Genomic DNA, 26,218 nt, shown 5'->3' on the forward strand with positions numbered 1-26,218 from the left:
AGCTTTTCATAGTTTTTGAACAGTAGCCCCCCAAAAAAAACTTGTTCAGATTTTTGCTGTTCTACAAAACATGACTAGTTTTGGCTAAAAATATATTAATTCTAGCAATAAACGCCTTTAATTAAACTTATTGTCACATAGGAAACGTCTTTGGGCAGCAACAAGAAAAAACTAGTTTTTGCATGGCCTATGAATAGTAATCTATTTACATTCGTTAATAATTTTGTAATTATTTTGGTAATTTTTTTTTTTGCTGATGACGAAAATGAGGTTCGTTTGGATGGCTGCAACATTATGCCTAAATGTGCTTAGGTTACCGAATGCATATCAGACATGATGTACATGATTAGGTTGGAGAGTCCATAGGTTCAGGAAATTGGTCTGAATATCAAGGAAGCACTGTACTAATTATAAATATTCAGCAAACATATATTTAGTATAATACTAGACAGCAAGATGGCTCGTACATAATCTTGTCACCGATATAAATAAGAGGAAAAACAAATATTACCTTTGCATCAATATAAATTTTTTTTTTTAATTATTTGTATGAGCTAATTAGAATCTCTATTTTAATTAATCATGCTTTTACCAACTTTAATTATCAGAGTTTGCCCTTTTTTATATAAATATTATTATGTAATGTCTCCTATAACTTATCTATTTTTATAATGAAAAATTTCATCAAATTTTATGCACTTCTTATCGTTTTATCATTTTTACAGTGCAGAACTTGTTCCTCACAATCATAATTATTATTTTCTAAAGTCACACAGTATGTAATCCCATAATTTATTTTTTTAAGTAAATTTATCATTTTTTCTTTTTTCTTGTATTGCCTTTTTTTTTGAGTAAGTTTAAACAATGCGACAAATAGTGTACTGCACTGTAGTATTATTTGTTACCATCTGCTGAGATTGGGACATTTTGAGAGTTGTACAGTACTTGGTTTTATTATTTTGCAAACAAACTGTGACATGAATAGCATAATAGGGTAAACTTCACTGAATGTATTTTCTGCTGGTAGTAGTAGATAATTTACACACAGACGCTTATTTATAATTTTTTTGTATTTTATCTCTTGGCTACACACACAGAGAATAAACAAGCGAGCAGTTCCTGAGCTCTTCAGAAGTAATTTGCTAAACACGATTTGTTTTGGTAAGAATAGTAGCAAGTGGTGTCCCATTAGACAAAAATGACTATGGAATAGTTAAAATCCAAAAGGAAAATATTATTGTAGAAAAGATAGATAAATACCAACATATCACCAATGTCTTTTGCATCTGGATGAGAGCAACATATTCCAGGCTGGCTCGGACTTTGTAGGTAAATTTATTGCAAAAGCAAATATAAAAAAGGAAGGCTGATTTCAATACACAAGTTCATTGCTCAATTCTAGAAGGTGGAGTACATAGGAGTTATGGGAAGGCTACTCATAAGCATGGAAAACATCCTTACAGGTAGAAGGTTAAGAACAGTGTTTAAAGGGAATGAATCGTGCTAGAATAATATCAATAGCAGAATCCCATAAAGCTCATCTCTAGCATATAAATGAAGGCATAACTTCAGGTAACTTTGTATACCTCGAGGCATACTAAGTTACATGAATATTACTTTTCAAGTGATGTCAAGCTACTAGGATGAAAGAGAAAACCGAAATGACATTAATGTCTTTGAAAATAATCTGGGCAAAATGAATGCTGGGAGCCATGCATGGTAAATAGAATTTAATGTGAATAAATGCTACATGAGTGAGTGTGAGGCAAGCAAGAACAGGCCACATTCAGGTTACAAATTTTGGAAAGACTACAGAACCCAGCTGAAGAAAGGGACTTGGGGTGATCCTGGAAAGTAATCGGCCACCACCGGACCATATTAAGGGCAGTCAGAGGTGCTTATAACTGGTAAATTTTGGAACCGCCTTCAAAACATACAAATTGAGAAATTCGTACAAAATATCATGACATTGAGACTTTAGCTAAAATATGAGATAGTAGACAGATGGAGGAAACTAGAGAGAGAGAGAGAGATGTGCCACCATTGGAAGCTTCAAAAACTCTGACGAGACGATGAGGAATATGGGACATCACAAGCTTAGCTCTCGTCTTGTAACTGCACTCGGGAAATTACAGTACAGTACAGTACTTGCATACAGGCCTGTGCGTGCACACTCGAGAAGACTATTAGAGATTCCATATATGATTTATTAATTTACAAATTATTTTCATTTTTTCATTCTCATTTATTTTTTGCCTGGGCAGTGACAGCGACGATTCGTCCACCTCCCCACCCGGATCACCTGCATCCACACGCTCTAAGTAATTACTGCTGAATGATTAATGATGACTAATCTTAGACCACAAATAAGATTGTCAAGTTGATAAACTTGGTAACTTTTTATTTGTAGGTGTGAGATTTGTCGTCGTCAATTTGATTTTTGCTGCATGCTTTTCTCAGGGTTTACCCATTTCTTGAATGGAGGAGGATCATTTCCATGATAATTTGAGGTTTACCATCAGGGCAGTCTGATCTTCACCATCATCACATGCTTAAATGCTGTTTATGTAGTGCACCAGGAGTTAAATGTTTGCCATCTCTTACCTATTCACACCCACCACCCAGTTACCATCTGGGGCTCCATTACTCATTGACTCATTTGATTGTTCTGTTTAGTGTTGATAATACTGTGTATTCTATTATATACAGTACTTATATATAATGGACAGAAGTATTTTAATAAATTAACCAGTACTGTATTTTTTAAATATATTACAATGAGGCTGCTCAAAAAAATCCTGAAAAAGAGAACAACCAAACCCAAATGGGAAAGTATTTATGGGAAGTGGGTAATGTGAAGCCTTTGCCTCCAATAAAATCAGATTCTGATCCTGATTTTTGGCAAGTTTGGAAACGTCCAGGGTAGTGGAAGTATTTTTGGAGTGATGCCAGAACCTAGTGCACAAGGGAGCTATTGAGGGGCTAGCTCAGAAATGGTCATTTTTTATTAATATAAGTCCAAGTGTATAGTATAAAGGTGCTATATATGTGTGTGTATTAGGTAGAAGATTCATACAGCCCTGGTGGTGGATTTTGGGTGTCTGGGAGATGATCTTCTTAAAAGGTGAGGATGGCCTTTTCTGCATTAATGCATGTTTTTCTCCTAATTGTTTCGTATAATTTTGACTGCCTTCGTTACATCTTCATAAAGATTTGTTTGGGATGTTTATAGTATATAATATAATTAAAATATTACTTTTGACCTTATATTTCTTGTCTAACCTTTTGGAATGGCTGTCACTAGCTGATGCCATTGTCTTTCAGCTAATATGGTTCTTGTTCTTAAATGCTTGTTTCAAAAGGTGCATTTTGTATTTGTGTGAAGTACATTGTTTGGCTGTCTTTAATATTTTTTTTAAACTATTCCTCCACAGCATTATTTTAAATGTTAAATTTAGTTATTCTTGTAAAATGAATGTATAATATTCAATTCTGTTGCTTGTTGGGTATAAAGCAATACATGTCATCTCAAACTGTGTAGTGTTGATTTCTTTCTGCATTGCCGATACATTTAAAACTGTACATAGCATTTTAATATGTGTAGTGTTTTATAATAGGTGTGGTGTTAGCTAGAAATTCTTAATACAGTAATATTTTATACTGTTACAATTATTGTTCTAAAATAATTTGACTGGTTACAGGCGCGACTCTGACGGGGTGACACCTCCTGGTTCCCCTGCAGCGAACAGTCTTAAAGAATTTACCACCTCCAAGTCTCCTTTGGCTCGCAAGCCTTCCAGGTTCTCTGTGAGGAAGGTGAGTTTGATCTTTGATCATTGATAGAACTGTCTTGTGTGTAATACTGTGAAATGAATGAATAAATGAAATTCATTGAGATTTAAATATATAATATTTAAAATTTTATGCTGAAGATGGGTTAAAAGATAACTCATTTTTTTTAACATAATACAAGAGGCATTTCATAATTTAGTCTTGCTTAAAATTAGTATTTTTCTTGTAATTTTTGCATGGTAATGGGATTTTTTTAAAAGGTTGAGAATGGCAGTATCAAAACTGGTGAAGATGGGAAAGAGAGTAGCGACACTAAAGACAAGAGCTCCAAGAAGAAAGCTGGTAAATCGCGAAGCTCATCAAGGTCCAAGAAAGGCTCTGCACCTGAAAAAGATTCTGTAACTCTACTCAAAAGAAGAGCTACTTTACAGAGATCTAACTCTCTTGATTCTACTGCATTTAGATCAATAAGTCAAGAGGTAAGACAATGGTTTAAAAGAATGTCGTGTGGTGCGTACCTGTGTCTCGGTGAGTTAGATTTGGCTCTGGAACCCCCATTTAATAGCTATTGTACCTGGAGCATTTATACCTCTGTTTCAGCATGTCGTCATACTTGTGCCGAGGTGCAGGTAGGCATCTCCTGCAACACAATGCACAATTTTGGTTCCCTATACAAACTTGGAGCCAGCAATGAATTTCATAAAATATAAGTGGGAAGGCATTAGAATTTGCCCGTTAATATGCAGTTATCGTATGATGATCCCCCAGGGTAATAATTATCACCCAGTTTTTATACAATGCAAATCTGTATTGTGTGGTTATAATACAACTATATGGATGTAATGAAGTTGTATACTTTTTTGTGGGTTGTAGTTAATTTTGTAAGGGCTTATGCAAGGAGATTATCATGTATGGAAGGGATAAAAGGACAAGGAGCTAGAGTATGAGTAATGGTGCCCATCATACAATACTAGTGATGCAAAAGTCCAGGTAGCATGGGGATTTCTTGAAAGGTCCCCATGGACCTTTAAGTGTGTCTAAAGGCATCTTAAGTGTGTGAAGATGCAACAGAGTAAGGAATAAAGATTGAGAGGAATGTTGAGATGAAAGGTGAGGAATCTGAGAAAAGTATAGTAGTAGTAAGATGGTCTTTGGCACAAACAAAATTATTGATAGTTTAAAATGGGAGGACAGGATAAGATTAAATCTATAACATATCAGAAGTGAGAAGATTCCTCATTGCTAGTTTGTAGAAAATGTTGCCTTTGGTTCCCCCTCATTATCCAGCCTGTTTTCAGTGTAAGGGGGACTTGTTGGGTGGCTTTCGGAGTGTAATGCTTCATATGATGGTGCTTCATCTGTCTTTTTTGAGCCTTGTGCTTCTGCAGCCTTGTGTAGTGACCCTGGGCATTCTCGTACTGATTGCTTTCCTTCCCATGCTTACTGCATCAACTGCAGGGAGGCCAACCCTGCCTTTTCTTGGGTGTGCATACATTACAGTTTTGAATAAGTTGTCCTTCCCTTGAAACTTTGCAATCATATTTCTTTCCCTGAGGCTAGGCACCAGGTCTACTGTTTTGACTCCCATTATTTATGCTCATGCATTGTTTCACTACTCTTCCCCACTTCCCTTCACTTCCTTTATTCTCCAATCATTTCTAACCCTTGGACCCCTCCACCTACCCCCCCCCCCCAGTTTTTCCTGATTTTATTGCACTGTATTTTGAAATTCGGTAGTATTTTGGCATTTATGGCTTAAGCAGATTGGCAGTTCCCGAAACGCTTTGGGCAGTTCCCTTTGCCCGAAACACTATGCGTACTAGTGGCTTTAGGTATTGTATGTACTAGCTCTGTTTAAATTCCAACATTGCTTGTAACTCCTCTTCAATGTATGACCTTTACCTGAATAAAAAATCTAATCTATCTATCTATATCTTCCATGGGTTTATAACCCTATAGGTGAAAAAGCTTCTTTTTTTGGCCTGCATTGTGGCTTGTTTAACTTGAAACTGTTGCTCCTTGTTTGTGTTACATGTGACCTTTCAAAGTCTGCGTAAATATCCTGCAATTGTTGAGTATTTTAAAAGCTTTGAGATCAGCCCTGTCATGTCTGGTTTGCAGTGTTAGCTCTGTGGCCTTCAACTGTATGAGAGTTGACTTATTCCTGGATTGTTTTTTTTGTCTCCTGGTGTTGAACTTTTCTAAAGCCAATATGTCTTTAAGATGGTCTCCATGCTTGGATACAATTATCCAAGTGGGAAGACACCAAAGATATATACAGCTGAATAATTGCCTCATTTTCTTAGTCAAATGCTCATTTGACTATTCTTAGAGCTAAGCATTTTAAGATTCACCATTTTAAGTTTTTTCTTTCTTTCTTTTCAGGATATCAGAGACTCTAAAAAGGCTACAGATATACTATCGCCCAAGAAAGGGATCTTGAAGCGTCGCAACTCATTCAGTTTGGGCATGGCAACTTCTTCAGATGTTGCTACACCTGAAACACATTACCAAACCATCACTGTTGGAGACACCAGGTAAGTGTAGAGCTTTTGGTATGCATTTTAAGATTTAAAACTTTCTTTAGATGTGTCTTTCTTATGCTTCAATTTTTTAGCTTTTATCTAATATGTGATTCTTTCCTTAATGCTTGCCAAGTGGGGAGACATCAGAAATAAGTAGGCAAACAAGCAGTGATATTAGGTAAGGTTTAACTAAGTGTTGTAGAGAGATATTGATATACTGTATTTTAATAGAGGTACTGTAGTTGTAGTTTTGTTAATAATAACAATATTCCATATCAAAATTGCACTTGTTCCCTAACGCAAACTAAGTGGGGAGACAACAGAAATTGATAGGCGAACAAGCTGTGATATTAGGTAAGGCTTAAGAAGGTGTTGTAGTTAGATATTGATATAGTAGACATTATTAAGAGGTAGTTAGTTATGCTCAATAATCGGAAGTTTTGTAGTACATAATCAAATATTTGTTGATAAAGCAGGTACCCAGTAAAATAAGATTCTGTATACAAATCAGCTCTTACAATGATGCATAATTACTTGTCTAGAATAGTATTTATGTAATAATGGAATGTAAAGATACTATCTTTATACTGTATAATATTGACAGACTTCGCTCCGCTTTTGAGAAAGTACGACGAATGAGGATGGAGACTGCAAGCTCCATGGAATTAAAACTATCTCAACTTTCTTTGTTCAAGTCCAAGAAGAAGGATCAGAATGCTGTAAGTTTTGACCAATAATTTTTTTTTACCAAATTTGCATGCACATTTATTTGGTACGAAAACAAACTGCCTCACAGAGTGCTGTATAGACGAGTTTTTGCAAGTGATTGTTTACTGCCTCCACACTGCCACAGAGCATTATTGCCACAACACAATCAGCCTCACCCATGAAATAACTTCCTATACCAATGGAATGGCCAACAAGGGGGAGAGTAAGTGAGGAATGGACAGAAGACGGCCTTAAGGTAATGTTCCAAAACATAGCTGGGATTACAAATATAGGAAGCAAACTTGGAGGGGGGGGGGGGGGGGGTTGCAAGCAGAAACAAGAGAGCGTGGGCTATACCAGGGGGGCCAGAAATGAGTGGCTCGGTGAAAGAGAAGCAGAGACAGTATGAAAATGACATGGCAAATGGCAAAATCCAACAAAATTGCTCCAGAGCTATATTAGGAGGAAATTGGTGAAAGAACAGCTGATAAAACAGAAAAGGGGAGTGGTGGTACACAGTGAAGGTCAAAATGTATGAAGAACTAGAGAGAGTGTTTGGTAATCCTCACAATAGAGCTAGTAGTAGTTTCTGAATTTAGAGGTGGTGCTAAACCAAGCACTTTTGGAAGATATTGAAATTATCAAAGATGAGGTTAGGAGGTAACTGCTGGAATTAATGTGACAAAGGCTGTTGGACCAGACACTCTCTCATCATGGATACTAAAGTAGGGTGCAGAAGCACTGTGTACCATACTCTTTGGTGTATAATAGGTAATTAGAAATGGGAGACCCCCCCTCCAAGGAAGTTAGAAGGCAGCTAATGTTCCAATATACAAAAATTGGTGATAGGCAGGAGCCACTGAACTAAAAGTTGGTGCCTCTAATATGTACTCCATGGTGGAGATCATGAGAGAAAAATTTGAAGCACATTTGGAGATAAGAGACTTTGCAACACACCACCAGTGTGGGGTTCAGGGATGGTAAATTGTACAGTACCTCACAGGTTGAATTGAATTTTACGACTAGATAAAACAAATTAAGAAAGAAAGGGACGAGTGAGCAAACTGCATTTTCTTGAACTATCAGAAAGCCTTTGGCACAGTACCCCATGAAAGTACAATGCATTAGTTGGAAAAACAGGCAACGTGCTTCAGTGGATAAGGGAGTACCTAAGGAACGGGAAACAACTGAGGGGAAGATCTCAGAATGGCAAAATGTCACCAGCAGTCTCTCACAGGGTTCTGTACTCAGACCTATCCTGTTTCTGATATATATACAGTATATAAATGATCTTCCAAATGGTATACATAGCCTTCCCGGTTTGGTGCCTTCTTTTGATAATTACTTACTTACTTACTTCCAAATGGTATAGCTTCATTCTTCTCAAATGTTTGCTGCTGATAAAATTATTAGGGATAAGACAAAGGAAGACAAGAGCACGAGACTACAAGATAGTTGGGACAAACTGAAGGAATGATGTCATGAAAATAGGTGTAAGGAACAGGAGGCTGGACACAGGGGTACCAATTTGGAGGTGAAATCCTTAAAGAATCTAATACAAAGATCTGGGGGTTATCACAACATAACTATCCCCTTGAAGCCCACATCTAAAGGATATCATCAGTAGCATATCCTAAGTTGGCTAATGTAAGAACTGCCTATTAATAACTTCCATTAAGTCATTCAGAACTTTGTACCACACATCAGACCAACCCTGGTACATGTATGTGGCTCCTTTCACTAGTCCCTGAGGTGAAAGGTATGAGGAAAGGCTATTGGAATTAATATTTAAGTTACTGGAAGACACAAAAGTTAGAAGACATGTTTAATACCTACAAAATTCTCAGGAACTGAGTGTAGACACAAACAGGTGGAAACCTTATAATCAAATGAGCCACAGCCATTATAAATAAATTTTTAATATATTAGAGCCTGAGTGTGATAATGACTGGGTACAATGTTCAAATATCAGTGATTCAATGCTGTTCACGATGTTCACAGCGCTAGCCACAGCACCACAGCATTATTTCGTTCATCTAGGAATCTTCAAATGATTTCTTAGGTTCCTTTTCAAAATGTGTGGTCAATTATTCATTTACAGGAATTAGTGACCAGGATTGTGATAATAGCAGGAATGTGGTTATAATTAGTGTTGTGCGTAGTATTGTGGAAGGAGGAATTTTGATGAGGGAGGGCGAGAATTGAGGTAGCCTCATTGTGTGTGTGGCTGCCACTCATGTTTTGCTCACCATACTAGCTTAGTGGTTCGTTATGGGCAACACATATGTACATGGGTATATATAGTGTGTGTATATAGTGTAAGAACAGCAACAGGAGAATGTTGAGAGGAGCTATTTTGGTGAGGGAGGTGACGTAATCGTAGCGTCGTCTGTGTGATTTTTCATGCAGTGTATGGTGGCCACTGTACTGTTTGGACACAATACCGGCTTACTTGCATAGTTCTGGTAAATAAAACATGTAGATAGGTATATAGAACATGTGTAATAAGAACTATAACAATATGGTGGGAGGAGCAATGTTGGCGAGTAAGATGTTGGAGTGAGGGAGACTACCTGGGTGTGGCTGCTCTCACTCGAGGTGTTCTGAATGTGTTCATGGCCAAATGCTAATATTGGCCCATACGAAGCAGCTCCTATTGGCCCATACGAGGCAGCTCCTATTGGCCCATACGAGGCAGCTGCTATTGGCCCATACGCGGCACCTGCTATTGGCCCATACGAGGCAGCTGCTATTGGCCCATACGAGGCAGCTGCTATTGGCCCATACGAGGCAGCTGCTATTGGCCCATATGGGGCAGCTGCTATTGGCCCATATGGGGCAGCTGCTATTGGCCCATACGAGGCAGCTGCTATTGGCCCATACGAGGCAGCTGCTATTGGCCCATACGAGGCAGCTGCTGTTGTCCCATACAAGGCAGCTGCTGTTGTCCCATACGAGGCAGCTGCAATTGGCCCATACAGGGCAGCTGCTATTGGCCCATACGGGGCAGCTGCTATTGGCCCATATGGGGCAGCTGCTATTGGCCCATACGGGGCAGCTGCTATTGGCCCATATGGGGCAGCTGCTATTGGCCCATATGGGGCAGCTGCTATTGGCCCATACGAGGCAGCTGCTATTGGCCCATACGAGGCAGCTGCTGTTGGCCCATACAAGGCAGCTGCTGTTGTCCCATACGAGGCAGCTGCTGTTGTCCCATACGAGGCAGCTGCTATTGGCCCATACGAGGCAGCTGCTATTGGCCCATACAAGGCAGCTGCTATTGGCCCATACGGGGCAGCTGCTATTGGCCCATACGGGGCAGCTGCTATTGGCCCATACAGGGCAGCTGCTATTGGCCCATACGGGGCAGCTGCTATTGGCCCATACGGGGCAGCTGCTATTGGCCCATACGGGGCAGCTGCTATTGGCCCATACTGGGCAGCTGCTATTGGCCCATACGGGGCAGCTGCTATTGGCCCATACGGGGCAGCTGCTATTGGCCCATACGGGGCAGCTGCTATTGGCCCATATGGGGCAGCTGCTATTGGCCCATATGGGGCAGCTGCTATTGGCCCATACGAGGCAGCTGCTATTGGCCCATATGGGACAGATGCTATTGGCCCATACGAGGCAGCTGCTATTGGCCCATACGGGACAGCTGCTATTGGCCCATACGAGGCAGCTGCTACGCGGTGTTCTGAATGTGTTGATGATGAATGTATATAGTGTGTGACAGTGTATAGTATGTAAATAGATTGTATATATACACAAATTAGCATGATACATAGTAAATATGTGCTGCATATGTGTACACAAGTTTCATGCACGTAACACAGTGTCTACGGACAGTACGGATGTTGTACTGCGATATTATAGTGTACGTGTTCATTATACATTGGATTGGCACATAAAAACAATGAAAATATCAGACTATTTAACAAATGGAATGCACTAAGTGATGTGGTGGAGGCAGACTCAATACACAGTTTATAAATATAAATATAATAGAGCCCAATACACTTATGAATCTGTACACCAGTCGATTGATGGTAGAGAGGCAGGACCAAAGAGCCGAAGATCATTCCCACAATCACGAACTAGGCAAGTACAAATTATTACGTATATATTTACTGTATGTAAACTTAAAAATGTAGATTGTCTAAATAGTCATCACCCATTTCCAGAAAAAGCCGCAGCTGGATTTGTCAGATGAGGATCGGACGGTATGGGAGATGATGGAACTAGCGAAGGAGGTAAGTGTGTGTGTAATTTGAATGATTGACTGATTATCAGAATAGTGTCTTAGTTTTTTGTTTGAGGAAATAAAATTGATAGTATACAACAGATTTATGGATGTATTTTACAGTTTGTAAATACAATTTTATAATTATATTTTGCAATTTTACAGTACAATAAACACAGTAAAAGGATAGTTTACTGGAAATTATTAGGTATCAGTTTTATGAATGCATAGAACTTGTAGCATTAGACAGTGTAAAGGGGTTAACATTATATTTTTATAACCTAATAAAACATTCAATTTTATTTTTAAGAATACCTTGCTCAATATCTTTAAATAAGCTAAAATTATTCCCTTTATAGTACAGTACTGTATATGGAACAAATTTAGTTTTCTCATGAAATACAATTTTTATCTTAAGGATTTTAATAAGTAGACTCAAGCCATGTAAAATGCGTATCTCCAAGAATGCAACCTTGTACAAAGTTGGGCTCCTTCAGTGGATATCATGATCAGAGAAAATGTGTTCTCTTCTTCAGGTGGACTTTAGTAAATGCCACATAGACCCTGCTCCATTCCAATTGGTTGAAAGAACATCGCTCTTGCGTGTCCACTCGATGTTTTCTATGCTGGGGATCAACCATGCATATGTCACTGCTATTGGAAGACTCATAGGAGTTTTGGCTTTAAAGGAGGTCAGTATGTTCTTATATTTTATCATACTTTTTTTTTCTAAAATCATCTTTAAATGCTTTTCCTCTTCCACAGCATGGACCAGTTGCTCGGCTACATACAGGGACTTCGCTTGATCCCAGTTATTACCTTTTCATTTATTATTGCATAAATTGTAATTTTTCATACAGGCGATTTCATTAAATCAGTACAGGTACTGATTTATTGTTTGCAAAAATATAGGCATGTCATCTGTTGCTTTAGGGTATACTGTATCTATTGTTTACCTGTATTTAGGTGCTCAAGCATTTTCATTCTAAGGTTTTTGTGTTAAATAATTTTAATACGGGTCTTAATAATAACCTAATATAGCCACTTGAGTGCATTTTTAGTGGCTCATGCTAATACTGTCATATACAGTGCAAATTTGTTAATTTGGATCAATTTTTGCCAACATTCAGTTCTTTAATATAAATTGTTGCTGCAGGTTCGAATGGCAATTGATGGACAATATGTTGGCCAGCCCCAGAGTACAACCCCACAAGTCAGTTTGCCCAACACGCCCACATCCCCGATGCGATCTGCAATTGGGCCAAGCACGTCGCCTCAGAGACTAGGAACCCTTAGTGCTGTACAGTTTTCTGACCCTGAAGCAGGAACCATTTCCAATAGAGGTTCTAGAGCTCAGCTGATTAATTATCCAAATGGACACTCGTACAGCTGAGAAAGCAAGAATTTAGTGCATTCAGTGAATTTTTAATAATTTTTAAATAACCCCTGTGATCTGTGATCTTACCTGTGGACAGTGGTTGTTTTTATACCAGTTGATATCTTATACAGTTAGTATCTGATAGTTATTCCTTTGAAGGTAGGTATCAAAAGATATTGTTGAATATGTATATTGTAATTTTACCAAAGTTGAGGACATTCCAGTATTATATTGAATTGATTCTCAAAATGAGAATTTGACAGTATCCCATTATACAGTGCATGTCTAGGGTATTTTATTTTTTTATTATTAAAGAATTTTAATTTTTTTTTTTTACGTCTAATTTTAAACCAGTCATCTTCCACCTACCAAACACTCACCCCCAGATCTCAAAACAAATAAAATATAAAAAATATATGTAAAAAAAAAATGCAGTTACTGTAATATTTACCATGTTACGATGAGCACATGATACTTGCTGGGTGTATGTAGGATAGTTTCAAGAAATAGTTTAGTTTTTACCAAGCAGTAATGCAAATTCCTCTGCCCCAGACATGTGCCTCTTACACCCATTTATGCAACCTTGCTAGGTATTTTTGTGCTGCAAGTACTTGCCTATTGTTACAATTTTGTATACATAGCTTTTATACTCTTTACATATCATTTTAATTGGTATGTTAAACTAAAGTTATTGTCTTAGTTTTCCCTGTGAAAAATAATGTATAGCCATCAAGATTATATTTATAAACTTGGAAAAAAAAAATGAATAGCCTTCTAACTTTTACAATCACGTACAGTACTTGAAACCTGTAACTAATTGATTATTGGTGAAATTTCACATGGAAGTCAAACTGCATTTTTTTAGGCTATTGGTGGAGGAAAGCTTTCTGTGATAAAGACTATCAGAGCATTCAGTATGCAATATTTCTGTGACGTAGAAGTGGTAGGACCAATAGTGGTACCAATATTTTATTTGCTACTCTTAATTGTCAAGCAATTGCAATAATTTATTTATAGCCTTGTAATGTGCTATTACTAACAAAATTGCTAGTTTACAATATTTTCTTTGAACAGTATTTTGATATGGTAAATTTTATGAATTTTAGTGACAGCCATTCGCACAAATATATTTTAATTGTTTAGCCATAAGGTGATGTAGTACAGTATTGCATTTTATGTTCATCTATTCATGTGTAAATTATATTCCTCAGTGCAGAGTGACATGTAATTTTTTGTTCTACAATGAGACTAAGCTCAGTGTATTGAAGTGTGTATGTATTTATATATATACATGTACTGTATGTTTATACAGTATATAAATATATATATAAATACAGTATACTGTAAATGTAAAATAAAATCTATTATTTCTAACTACATGTGAATCTCAAGTTTGTTATTACATGTGTATTGTATTAAAGAGCATTTGATTTTCCTTTCAATGAATTTTACTTCCTGCAGGACTTGAACAATTGTGTGTAATTGTTCTTAAATATTGAAACCCATGGCCCCTCACGTACTGGATGAAATATAACATTTGGTAAAACAGTTGGAATGGTGTTCCATGAAGCACTGTTAGTCAAGTTAAGGGTAGTTTCCTAGTTTTAGATTTTTTTTCTCTCCTGTATTCCAGTTATACTACTAAAGGTTGACGAGGGATTTTTAAAAGCTATAACTTCGCGATAAAGATGTCAAATTTAGGCTGAGAATATATAGTAAACAAAAAAAAATGCAGTATTTTAAATGAGGGTGGCTGATGTTAATACAATTTGAAGTTTAAAAAGTCATGTGACAGATTATAGGGAAGATGGAACACCATCTTACTGTAACTACACTTTGGTAATTACATAGTGTGGCATTTCTGTACTGAATTTCTGCATGGGCTAGTGTTCAGTGGATCAAACAATTGTGTTTCCCTTCAGATTGTATGCATACACTGCCAATAAGCCAGCCTGTCAGGGCTCTTACTGTTTGATTCTTGTTGACAGTGAATGAAGAGGTGTGTGTAATTACCCAAGTATGCTTGCACGATGACAGCTTCGCTCGTGGTGTCGCATCTTCCCAGTAATGTCATATGATGCTTTGAAATTCCTGATGATTTTGGCATCCACCACCTGCTCACTTGTTCCAACTGTCTGTCACTCTGGTGGCAAAAGTGAACTTTTAATATTTTCATGGTAGCCTTGTTTCCTTAGCTTGAATTTGTGACCTTAAGTTCTTTATGTTGCAGTTTTCAAGAATTCTTCATCAATTTTGTCGATTCCTGTTACTATTTTCTACATAGTGATCATATCACTTCTTTTTCTTTTATTTCCAGCTCATATTGACACCTCTATCCTCTCATCATAGGTCTTGTTTTTCAGTTCTGAAGCCATTTGGTTGCATGTCTACATTTCCCAAGTGTTGCTCCATACACATATTTTGTATGGTATGAGGTACTTTGAGCTCTGTAACTACTTCATACACTCGCGAATATTGGAAGATATTTTTGTGTTCTACCCAAGTTTGGCTAGTGCAGGCTAATAGATTTCTCATGATTCCATGTATGACTAACCATTCTGCGAGATGGGGATGTTAGATGAACTTATAGCTAGGATTTTTATCTACACTGTAATCTTTCATATAGAATTAGGGTAGCAGCAGCACTGTTGTGTATACCTCAGCTTGGTAGAAAAAACGGTGAATAGATGTTCAGTGGTAGACACAGTTCGTTGGCCAGTTCTTTTACGATTTTTGGATTGTATTCATTCAACACCTTGGGCTTCAGATGTTTTTTCTTAGATTTTTGTTGATATGCACTGAACCTTTTCCAGAAAAGGTTATGCAATTTTATGTAGGTGAGGTCTCTATATGCATATCTGATAAGATACAAATGCCAAAAAAATACAATACTTGAGTTTAAAATTCAGCTGCCAGCTTTGTCCCCCATCGAGGTTACTAGAGATAGTGGCCCTTGGGGTAAATATGTTATTGATGTATATTACAAAAAGGGTTGGTAAAAACCATCGGCAAAACCAGGTGAGGTAGCCGAAGGTTTGAGACCCTCCACATGCTTGTCTACCTACGGCATGTGAAAACTGGTCCTGACAGACTGCGTGGAGGAAACTACGAAAATGGTTCAATGGGCAGGAAGGCGGACTCTGCAAAACATTGTGGAGCGCAACTAGGGCGCAGCGAGATACGTAGGACACTGCTGGCCATCCACTGCATCCTACCCTATCTCCTGCCGTCTTGACTTGACTTGTCCTGCTGGACCAAAATAGGCCGGGTCGAGAGAGAGAGAGAGAGGCTGACGAGCTGTGTAACTCTCCTTCACTTCAAGTCAAATCCATGACCAAGTGCAAGTCATGACTTCATCCCATTAATTGAAGGCATGGTCATCTTCGACAACACAGGACGAACATCATTTATTTAATTTATTTATTTTATTTATTTATTTATATACAAGAAGGTACATTGGGTTTGAGAGTGGATAGCATGTTGACCAGAACACACACTAGAAAGTGAAGGGACGACGACGTTTTGGTCCGTCCTGGACCATTCTCAAGTAGATTGTGAGAATGGTCTTGACTTGTCTTCACAATCAACTTGAGAACGATCCAGGATGGACCGAAATGTCGTCGTCCCTTCACTTTCTAGTGTGTGGTCTGGTCAACATATTTTAGCCATGTTATTGTGACTCATCGTCTGCAGTGCATAGCATTGATTTCTTTACATTCTTGTAAAGCAACTAACACTCATAGCATTTCGGGCAGGTCCTTTACCAACTTAATATTATCTGTTAGATTAAGGCTCTAGTGAACAAATCCACAAGGTGCCATAACGAGGATTCGAACCTAAGTCCGAGATCATCCCAGACAATGCCTTTATCGACTGAGCTACGACATTGGTCAAAAGAGTTGAAACCGAAGTTCTACTAAACTTACTGGATCCTGCAGCCTCTGAGAGACAAACCAGGGTTTTACACAACTCCCCCATGCCCTCGTGCTATGTCAATAGGCCGTTTTCCCTCGTCACCCTTACTTCATTACACACACAAATCACAATTGCATGATGCATCAAATGAACAAATCCACAAGAGCCATGACGAGGATTCGAACCTACGTCAGAGATCATCCCAGACAGCATCTGGGATGATCCCAGACAGTATCAGGGATGTTCCTGCCATGTCTTGCTATTTATTTATTTAATTTATTTATTTATTTATTTATATACAAGAAGGTACATTGGGTTTGTGAGGATACATAGCATGGTACAGTACAGTATTTACATTCTTGTAAAGCCACTAGTATGTGCAGCGTTTCGGGCAGGTTCTTAATTTAATTAATCTAACAGATAATTTAAATAGGTAAATTCTAGCAGAATTAATAAAAGAACAGATACATTGCAAGAAAAAAATGAGAGAGATTAGTAGGTATATTAAAGCACATTGGTAGTTCTGACTGCAGTGCATTGCATCTGTTCACCAATTTATACAACTGCTGATTTCTGCCTTGTTCCCTTGAGATTGAGATTCACTCTACTGCCCACAAGTTGGGTATGGGGTGCATAATAAATGAACTAAACTAACAAAAATAAAAAAAAACTAACTGCCATGTTCCCCTCCTTTTTAATTTTTTATTCCTTTTTTCAATACAATTTATACCTAATCCCTGGGAGCCTATACATATTATACATGGGAGCCTATACCTATTATACCTGGGAGCCGAGCGGACAGCACGCTGGACTTGTGATCCTGTGGTCCTGGGTTCGATCCCAGGCGCCGGCGAGAAACAATGGGGCAGAGTTTCTTTCACCCTATGCCCCCTGTTACCTAGCTGTATAATAGGTACCTGGGTGTTAGTCAGCTGTTACGGCTGCTTCCTGGGGGTGGAGGCCTGGTCGAGGACCGGGCCGCGGGGACACTAAAGCCCCGAAATCATCTCGAGGTAACCTCAAGATCCCAATTACTATTAAGTTTTAGTCTGTTTCCTCCCCCCACCACACACCTAAAACCCAAAACGCAATGCGTATTAGTGGCTTTAGGTATTGTATGTACTAGCTTTATTTATAAATCCAACATTTTGTGTTGTAAATGTTTGTAAATCAACTATGTATGTACTTTTCCTAAATAAAAAAAAAATAATTAATTTAATGAGGGGTACCGGTAGTAGAGTCGAGTTCGTTCTCGACTCACAATCGAGAATTCCGGGTTTGAATCCTGGGCAGGACAGAAACGGTTGGGCACATTTCCCATCACCTAATGCACCTGTTTACATAGCAGTTAGTAGGAACTCGGGAGTTAGTCGGCTTGTTGTGTGGTTACATCCTGGGCGGGGTGAGTAATTTGACCTTGGGGGAACTCGATATTAGCCTAACGTGTATGATTACACTCTGGTTGACTGTCTCCCAGACCCAATTAATTAATATAATAATTATTATTATTATTATTATTATTACTGCTGCTGCTGCTGCTGCTGCCGCTGCTGCTGCTGCTGCCGCTGCTGCTGCTGCTGCTGCTGCTGCTGCCGCTGCTGCCGCCGCCGCCGCCGCCTTCCTTCCTTCCTTACTTCCTTCCTTCCTTCCTGTCTGTCTGTCTGTCTGTCTGTCTGTCTGTCTGTCTGTCTGTCTGTCTGTCTGTCTGTCTGTCTGTCTGTCTGTCTGTCTGTCTGTCTGTCTGTCTGTCTGTCTGTCTGTCTGTCTGTCTGTCTGTCTGTCTGTCTGTCTGTCTGTCTGTCTGTCTTTCTGTCTTTCTTTCTTTCTTTCTTTCTTTCTTAGTCTCCATTTTGTATTAGTTTGTCCCACACATCGTGCACAGGCTAGGTTTTCTTTAAATCTCGAAAATATGGTAAACTACTGAATTCTCTCTTTCGAGAAAAACTATGATTGTAATAATGTTTACTTAGGTAAAAGTACATACATACAAAATGAGTTACAAACAGAATGCTGGATTTGTAGATACAGCTAGTATATACTACGCCAAAAGCCACTAATACCCACAGCAAAGTGCGTTTCAGGCAAGAGGTGGGGGGGGAAACACTTAATAATTAATTGAGATCAAGAGCATGATTTGAACTGAAATATGGGAAAAAAAGAAAAAGAATGACAATAATTACATGTTGGATAGAGGCTTTATTCTGACATAGTAACTGGTCGTAGAGACCAGCCCCAGTGCTAGATGTAGAAATAATCTGTCTGAACAAGATAAATACAGCACCTGCAGTTAGCTGACTGCATTAACAGTTTAAAATCTCTGACATCAAGTGATGGAAAGGAGAATCGAGGGTAGGTACGCAGGTGTACGGTGTAATTTTTTTTAATAATAATAAACAAGAGTTCTTACATTTTTGTAAAACCACTAGCAAACATTGCGTTTCGGACAGGTCCTTAATCTTTACCACTATATATATAGTTTGGTTATACCTTCCCACCGGGAGACATCTCCCGTCACGCAGGGTGCAGTCGCACCTCCACAGATCTCCAGTATCAGCTATTGATACTGGTAATGGCTCAAAATGGCCACCACTTACAAGCTATTCGTGCCCGTGCCACCTTTTGGGTGGCTTAATCTTCATCAATCAATCACCTTCCCACAACCCATTTCCATCACAAGCGCACCTACACCACTTGTTCACCAGATTGGCTGACTGCGCTTTGCCGGCTTGAAGGGGGGCCTCCTGCAGCAACCATTAGTCCTGGTGGTACAGTCGGGTTCGTCCGCGACTCACAATCGGGAATCCCAGGTTCAATTCCCAGACGGGAAAGAAACGGTTGGGCGCGTTTCCTATCACTAAATGTTCCTGTTTACCTAGCAGTAAATAGGTATCAGTTAGTCAGTTTGTTGTGGAGTTGCCTCCTAGTGGGGGACGAGGGAAATAGGACCTCGATATAAGCTTAACATGTATATATACACTGTCTGCCTGTCCCCCGACACAATGTCGGACACAATCTCTATTTTTTCGGCAGCCGCTAGAGAGAAACCGTTCCGGTACCTTTAACAAGCAGCTGGCTTCCTGTCTCCACCAAGTCCAATGGAGATGGTTGACCCTCTGGTTAATTCACATAAATAATCAGCTTGACGGTGCTGCAACTACCAAGACTGAATACGACAAACATCTGGATATCATCAGTAGTAGGGATCTGAAGCCAAGAAATCCATATATTGTAATCTTTAAAACGAGGTAATTAGGCTAGAAGGACTCATAACAAAAAGCTTTAGCAGTATGCAGTATATGATATTCTTCAGCTTTGAGCTCCATGCTACAGAATGACGACAAATTTTACAGAGAGCGAACAAGAAAGGAAAACACAGGTAATCGCGGGCATCGGGCGCCTCATATCACCAAGAGTTTGAAAAAAAGCTTCATTTACATTCTCCGGAAAGGCGAAGAGTAAGAGGGTGACATGATTAATGTATGCAAAAAGATTGAAGCTCATTACAAGAATTTGTATAGGGTGTTAAGTATATCAAAACAAAATAGAACGAGAAACAACGAGTACTCATTAAACTTTTCCTTCGGAAAAGATTTGGGTAAATACTAGTTTAGAAATTGAGTGGTTTATTTTTGGATCAAGTTGTGAAGACACACATTAGACGTGGAGGCTGCTTAAATGTTTTAAGTGTAGGTTAGTAGGAAGGGAGGGGGGAGGGGGGTAGGGTATTATCACGGGAAAAGTGCCGAGCCACTACGACTAGATAGCACTTGGAAGGGGTCAGGATAAGGATTTGGGATGGACGAGGGGGAAAGGAATGGTGTCCAACTACTTGGACGGTCGAGGATTGAACACCGACCTGCATGACGGGAGACCGTCGCTCTACCGTCTAACCCAAGTGGTTGAGCATATGTAATAGGAGAGGGGTGGAGGGATGCTTCGCCTGGACATCCTGCAGTTTCCTCTATCCTATTATTACGGACCTCAATGTCCATACCCGTCTCCTCCTCCTCCTCCTAACCTTCTCTCCACCACCTACACATCCTCCTCCTACTCTTCCTCGTCCTATTTTTCGTAAAGACAGCTACTGCACTGGCACTTTATTTTCCAGGAGTGAATGTAAGGTCAGGTGACGGGGCGGTCAGCTCACGTGACATGGGTCAAGGAAGGACATTTCAGCGGGTTGTCAGCGTGTGTTTGTCTGTCACCGACTCTAAGCCGCTTCCCTCTGTTTTGTCCATGTGTACTCGCCTAGCTGTACTTCCCATGCATACTTCCCTAGCAGCACCTTAAGGCACTAAGCAACACCCCCCCCCCTCTCCCTAGCAGTTTCCCTCTTAGGAGTACTTCTTTGCTTAGTAGTAAGTCACTAGCAATACTTTTCTAATAATACCTCCCTACCAGAGATCTACCCTAGTGGTATTCCGCTAGTAGTATTTCCCTAATAGTACTTACTAAGCAGGACCACTCTAGCAATACTTTCCTAACATTACTCATATAGCAGTACTCGCCTAAACCCTGTAAACCAAAATAAGAAAATGCAACGAAAGAAGAGAACTAGATTTAACGACATCGACACGAAAATGACATGATTACAATGTAGAAGATATTGAGGGAAATAGACAAGGTGGATCGAGACAGCCTATCCCGAGAGACAACTGAGTGAGAGACGTGATTCAGTATAGTAAAGAAATACTCATAAAGCGAGTCACAAACAATTGACCTTGAACCACAGGTGTTGGACGCCACCTCCAGTCACAGGTGCTGGAAGTGGAGTTCAATTCTATCTCTTGGGTCCCGCCTCTGGACATTCGATCAGCTACAGTTCAAGATCCTGGAGTCTTTCGGTTCTGACTTAAATATTTGAATCCGTGAATGAACTCCACTTTTACCACTTCATTTTATGAGTCATTCCACTCCACTTAGTTTCCATGTGTGTTACCATGTTCCTGTACTTCTAATATAAAATTGTTGCCTAGCTTGTTAACTTTTCTGACTATTTTGTATATCGCGACCATTTCTTCCTTTTTTTATTTCCATTTTGTGTGCATGTGTGTTTTTGAATATGCAGAAGTTGAACTTAAGATCCTTGGCCCCGCCTCTCAACCATCAATCGACAGGTGTACATGTTTCAGAACATATTACCTTGAGATTACCTTGAGGTGCTTCCGGGGCTTAGCGTCCCCGCGGCCCGGTCGTCGACCAGGCCTCCCCTGATAGCCAGGGACCAGGCCCTCCCCAGGCCATATTGATAGCCTAATGCAACACGTCTTTCCCTGCTGGTGTCAACTCTGCGCTATAACTCCAACATTACCATCATCACAATGCCATCTTCCATAGACTAAATTGGCGAATCACACACTACACACCACCTTCTTCCTTGGCCTTCACACACCGTCACTTCCGTCCCCTCGTGCCTTCCGGAAGTGAGGGGGGGCCAGGTAGGGAGAGGGAAGGGGGAGAGGTTGGGAGGAAAGGGAAGGGGGAGATGTATCGATGGCCGGTAGTGGTTAAGGGAAGTCGATGAGAAGGGGACGTGATGGATAGTAGGCTAGAGGGAGAGGTGTTGACAGCCACCTATTTCATACGCCCTCCCATCTTTCCCTTCCCCTTCCCACCTACCCCCTCGTCCCCACCACCCCCTCCCACACAATCTAATGAAGTAGTTTTTTTTTTTTTTAGTTTAGTTCATTTATTATGCACCCCATACCCATCTTGTGGGCGGTAGTGGAAAGGGTTACAGAGGCACATAATGGACTCAGGGACTGAACCCCACAATTCATTTAGCTAAGCAAGTTACAAAATTCAATATAAGTCGTCACATCAACAATGGGTTCGAGATCGACCTCAAGTACAGGTTCTAAATTAAGCAACTGACATATGTGGAGAGCCTAGTGTCAAAATTTATATGTTTGTCCTGCACACTGCCCCCCATCCAGTGGGCAGCGGTGGATAGGTTACAATCACTCAGTTACTACCTACAGTTAGCAAACTGGGGATATTTGGCTAAAATTTCTGGTAGCAGATCATTTTGAATGAAATATTTACACATCGCTGGAACATTGGTTATAGAATTGTCTCTAAATTCACGTATCTTTTCGCACTCCATCACATAGTGACGGAGGGTGTGCGAATAATTTTGTTGACAGTTTACATTTGGTCAGGTCTACATCAGCAGATAATGAAAATTCCCAGAGATACTTGTAACAGAGTCTAAGCCGAGCAGTAGTAACATCTAGAAGTCTGCTGATTTTATTGGATGATCCATAGATGTGTGGCTCCTCTTGAATAATAGTATGATGATAGATGGAATTACTGGTGTCAATTTCACTTTGCCTCAGATCTACAAGATCTTGTTGAAGTTCTCGGTGTACTGCTGCTCTCAGATTGCTCATTGACAATCCAAGGTTACTCTCAACGGCTCCTTTAAAGGCAGATTCTTTGGCTAACTTATCAGCTCTATCATGCATTCGGAGGCCAACATGAGATGGAGACCACATGAAATGGACTCTGTTACCATCCTTAATAATTTTAATGTATTTGTGTCTAGCTACGGACACGAGCATGTTACAGTTATGTCTTAAAGAGTTGAGAGCATTTAAGGATGATAAGGAGTCACTTACAATTAATGTATCAAGTTTGGAGACTTGTACACATAATACAAAGACAATATTTACTTAATGAAGTCTAACTGTAATGTTAGTATTTACCGCATTTAAGCACAATAAGACTTCAGTAGGCCTATTCCAAATACATAAAAAATCCAGTAGGCCTACTCTTGTTATATTGCAAGACATCAGGAATCTGTACACCAGTTGATTGACAGTTGAGAGACGAGAACAAAGAGCCAGAGCTCAACCCCCGCAAGCACAACTAGGTGAGTACATCAGCACAGTAGCCCTACTCTGCATGGGGTACAGTAAGCCTATGCACGGGTACAACACGCCTACAGGTAGGCCTACTTTGCACCATATGGAACACAGTGTGTTTATTGTGGCGCTTGTCGACAACTTTGTAAACAATGTGCAAAATAGATACACGTGAAATTACGACGGTAATGTATATTTTTTTTACTATCCTACAGCTGTATTTTGGACGATTGACACGATTAGACTTGAGGATTGGCTCTAAGCTTTGTTGAACTGACACTTAGCTTTGATGACTGACACTTTGATGACATTTAGCCTTGATGACTGACACTTAGCCTTGATGACTGACACTTAGCCTTGATGACTGACACTTAGCTTTGATGACTGACACTTAGCCTTGATGACTGACACTTAGCCTTGATGACTAACACTTAGCCTTGATGACTGACACTTAGCCTTGATGACTGACACTTAGCTTTGATGACTGACACTTAGCCTTGATGACTGACACTTAGCCTTGATGACTGACAGCCTTGATGACTGAAACTTAGCCTTGATGACTGAAACTTAGCCTTGATGACTGACAGCCTTGATGACTGAAACTTAGCCTTGATGACTGACACTTAGCCTTGATGACTGACACTTAGCCTTGATGACTGACACTTAGCTTTGATGACTGACACTTAGCCTTGATGACTGACACTTAGCTTTGATGACTGACACTTAGCCTTGATGACTGACACTTAGCCTTGATGACTGACACTTAGCCTTGATGACTGACAGCCTTGATGACTGAAACTTAGCCTTGATGACTGACAGCCTTGATGACTGAAACTTAGCCTTGATGACTGACACTTAGCCTTGATGACTGACACTTAGCCTTGATGACTGACACTTAGCCTTGATGACTGACACTTAGCCTTGATGACTGACACTTAGCCTTGATGACTGACAGCCTTGATGACTGAAACTTAGCCTTGATGACTGACAGTTAAGTACTAGTCAAGGTAACTAGCGACCTCCCAACACCCACTCTCTCCCTCACACTCCCACACTCTCCCTCACACTCCCACACTCTCCCTCACACTCCCACACTCTCTCCCTCACACTCCCACACTCTCTCCCTCACACTCCCACTCTCTCCCTCACACTCCCACACTCTCCCTCACACTCCCACACTCTCTCCCTCACACTCCCACACTCTCTCCCTCACACTCCCACTCTCTCCCTCACACTCCCACACTCTCTCCCTCACACTCCCACACTCTCTCCCTCACACTCCCACACTCTCTCCCTCACACTCCCACACTCCCTCACACTCCCACACTCTCTCCCTCACACTCCCACTCTCTCCCTCACACTCCCACACTCTCTCCCTCACACTCCCACTCTCTCCCTCACACTCCCACACTCTCTCCCTCACACTCCCACTCTCTCCCTCACACTCCCACACTCTCTCCCTCACACTCCCACACTCTCTCCCTCACACTCCCACACTCTCTCCCTCACACTCCCACACTCTCTCCCTCACACTCCCACACTCTCTCCCTCACACTCCCACACTCTCTCCCTCACACTCCCACTCTCTCCCTCACACTCCCACACTCTCTCCCTCACACTCCCACACTCTCTCCCTCACACTCCCACACTCTCTCCCTCACACTCCCACTCTCTCCCTCACACTCCCACACTCTCTCCCTCACACTCCCACACTCTCTCCCTCACACTCCCACACTCTCTCCCTCACACTCCCACTCTCTCTCCCTCACACTCCCACACTCTCTCCCTCACACTCCCACTCTCTCTCCCTCACACTCCCACACTCTCTCCCTCACACTCCCACACTCTCTCCCTCACACTCCCACACTCTCCCTCACACTCCCACACTCTCCCTCACACTCCCACACTCTCTCCCTCACACTCCCACACTCTCTCCCTCACACTCCCACAATTTCCCTCCCACCTTCACCTTCCTCTATTTCCCTCCCAGTCTTACTCTCTCCCTCTCATCAGCCCCACCAAATACCACTCCCTTCTTTCAAGCCAATTAAATTCCGTCCATATAGTACAAGTCAACAGATCCCATTTTCGCTTACCAGTGTCCTCCTACCCTTGCCTGACGCTGCCTAGCTGGGGACACTAAAAAAAAAGACCTTAAGGTAGGTAGACTTTAAGGGTGACAGTCGTGCGAGTGTATGGTAACTGTTCGCCGCTATTGGGGCGTCGTAGATCATTACTGGGATTAAAAACTCAAAATAAACAGCGCGGGATCGTGGGAGAACTGCTCTGGTGGACGCCCATACACGCATACTCGCCTAAGTGTACTTGCGGAGTTCGAATGTCGGTACTTTGATCCCGCCTCTTAACTAACAGTTAGTTAACTGGCGTACAGGTTACTGAGCCTATAATTCATTTTGTCGGGGGACAAGCTGACAGTGTATATGTACATGTTAGGCTTATATGGAGATCCTTCTCAAAGTCAAACTACTGATACTGTTCCCCAGGATGCAACCCACAACCAGTTGACTAACTCCTGGGTACTTATTTACTGCTAGGTAAAGTAAATAGGTATTAATACTGCTAGCTAGGTCGCGTATTTGACTGCATCCCGATTGTCTATGCTTATGATTTCAATATTGGGAGGAACGTGTGGCGTTCCACCAACTACCTTTCCTCTCGCCTCGTTCCTCACACTGTGGAAGGACGCTTTTGCAGATTTATTTATTTATTTATTTATTTATTTATTTACTTATTTATTTATTTATTTATATATATACAAGAAGGTACATTG

The 26,218-nt window shown here is 40.5% G+C and overlaps 1 protein-coding gene across 7 annotated transcripts in view; it reads left to right on the forward strand.

The window, feature by feature from the left end:
• LOC123774930 (chloride channel protein 2) overlaps positions 1-14,066 on the forward strand; it is a 276,107-nt gene extending 262,041 nt beyond the window's left edge. For 3 of the 7 annotated variants that reach the window (XM_069322064.1, XM_069322061.1, XM_069322065.1), the window contains 10 exons: positions 2,265-2,321; positions 3,702-3,816; positions 4,053-4,271; positions 6,178-6,329; positions 6,451-6,495; positions 6,627-6,671; positions 6,922-7,036; positions 11,210-11,278; positions 11,805-11,960; positions 12,425-14,066. In XM_069322064.1, coding sequence (XP_069178165.1) covers positions 2,265-2,321; positions 3,702-3,816; positions 4,053-4,271; positions 6,178-6,329; positions 6,451-6,495; positions 6,627-6,671; positions 6,922-7,036; positions 11,210-11,278; positions 11,805-11,960; positions 12,425-12,661 — 1,210 coding nt within the window. In that variant the 3' untranslated portion in view covers positions 12,662-14,066. The remainder of the gene's footprint in view (positions 1-2,264; positions 2,322-3,701; positions 3,817-4,052; positions 4,272-6,177; positions 6,330-6,450; positions 6,496-6,626; positions 6,672-6,921; positions 7,037-11,209; positions 11,279-11,804; positions 11,961-12,424) is intronic. The other 4 variants (XM_069322066.1, XM_069322063.1, XM_069322062.1 and 1 more) reach the window with 3 other exon arrangements.
• The last annotated feature ends 12,152 nt before the right edge of the window (positions 14,067-26,218 follow it).

Source organism: Procambarus clarkii, chromosome 10 (genome assembly GCF_040958095.1).
Source record: "Procambarus clarkii isolate CNS0578487 chromosome 10, FALCON_Pclarkii_2.0, whole genome shotgun sequence".
NCBI lineage: Eukaryota > Metazoa > Arthropoda > Malacostraca > Decapoda > Cambaridae > Procambarus > Procambarus clarkii.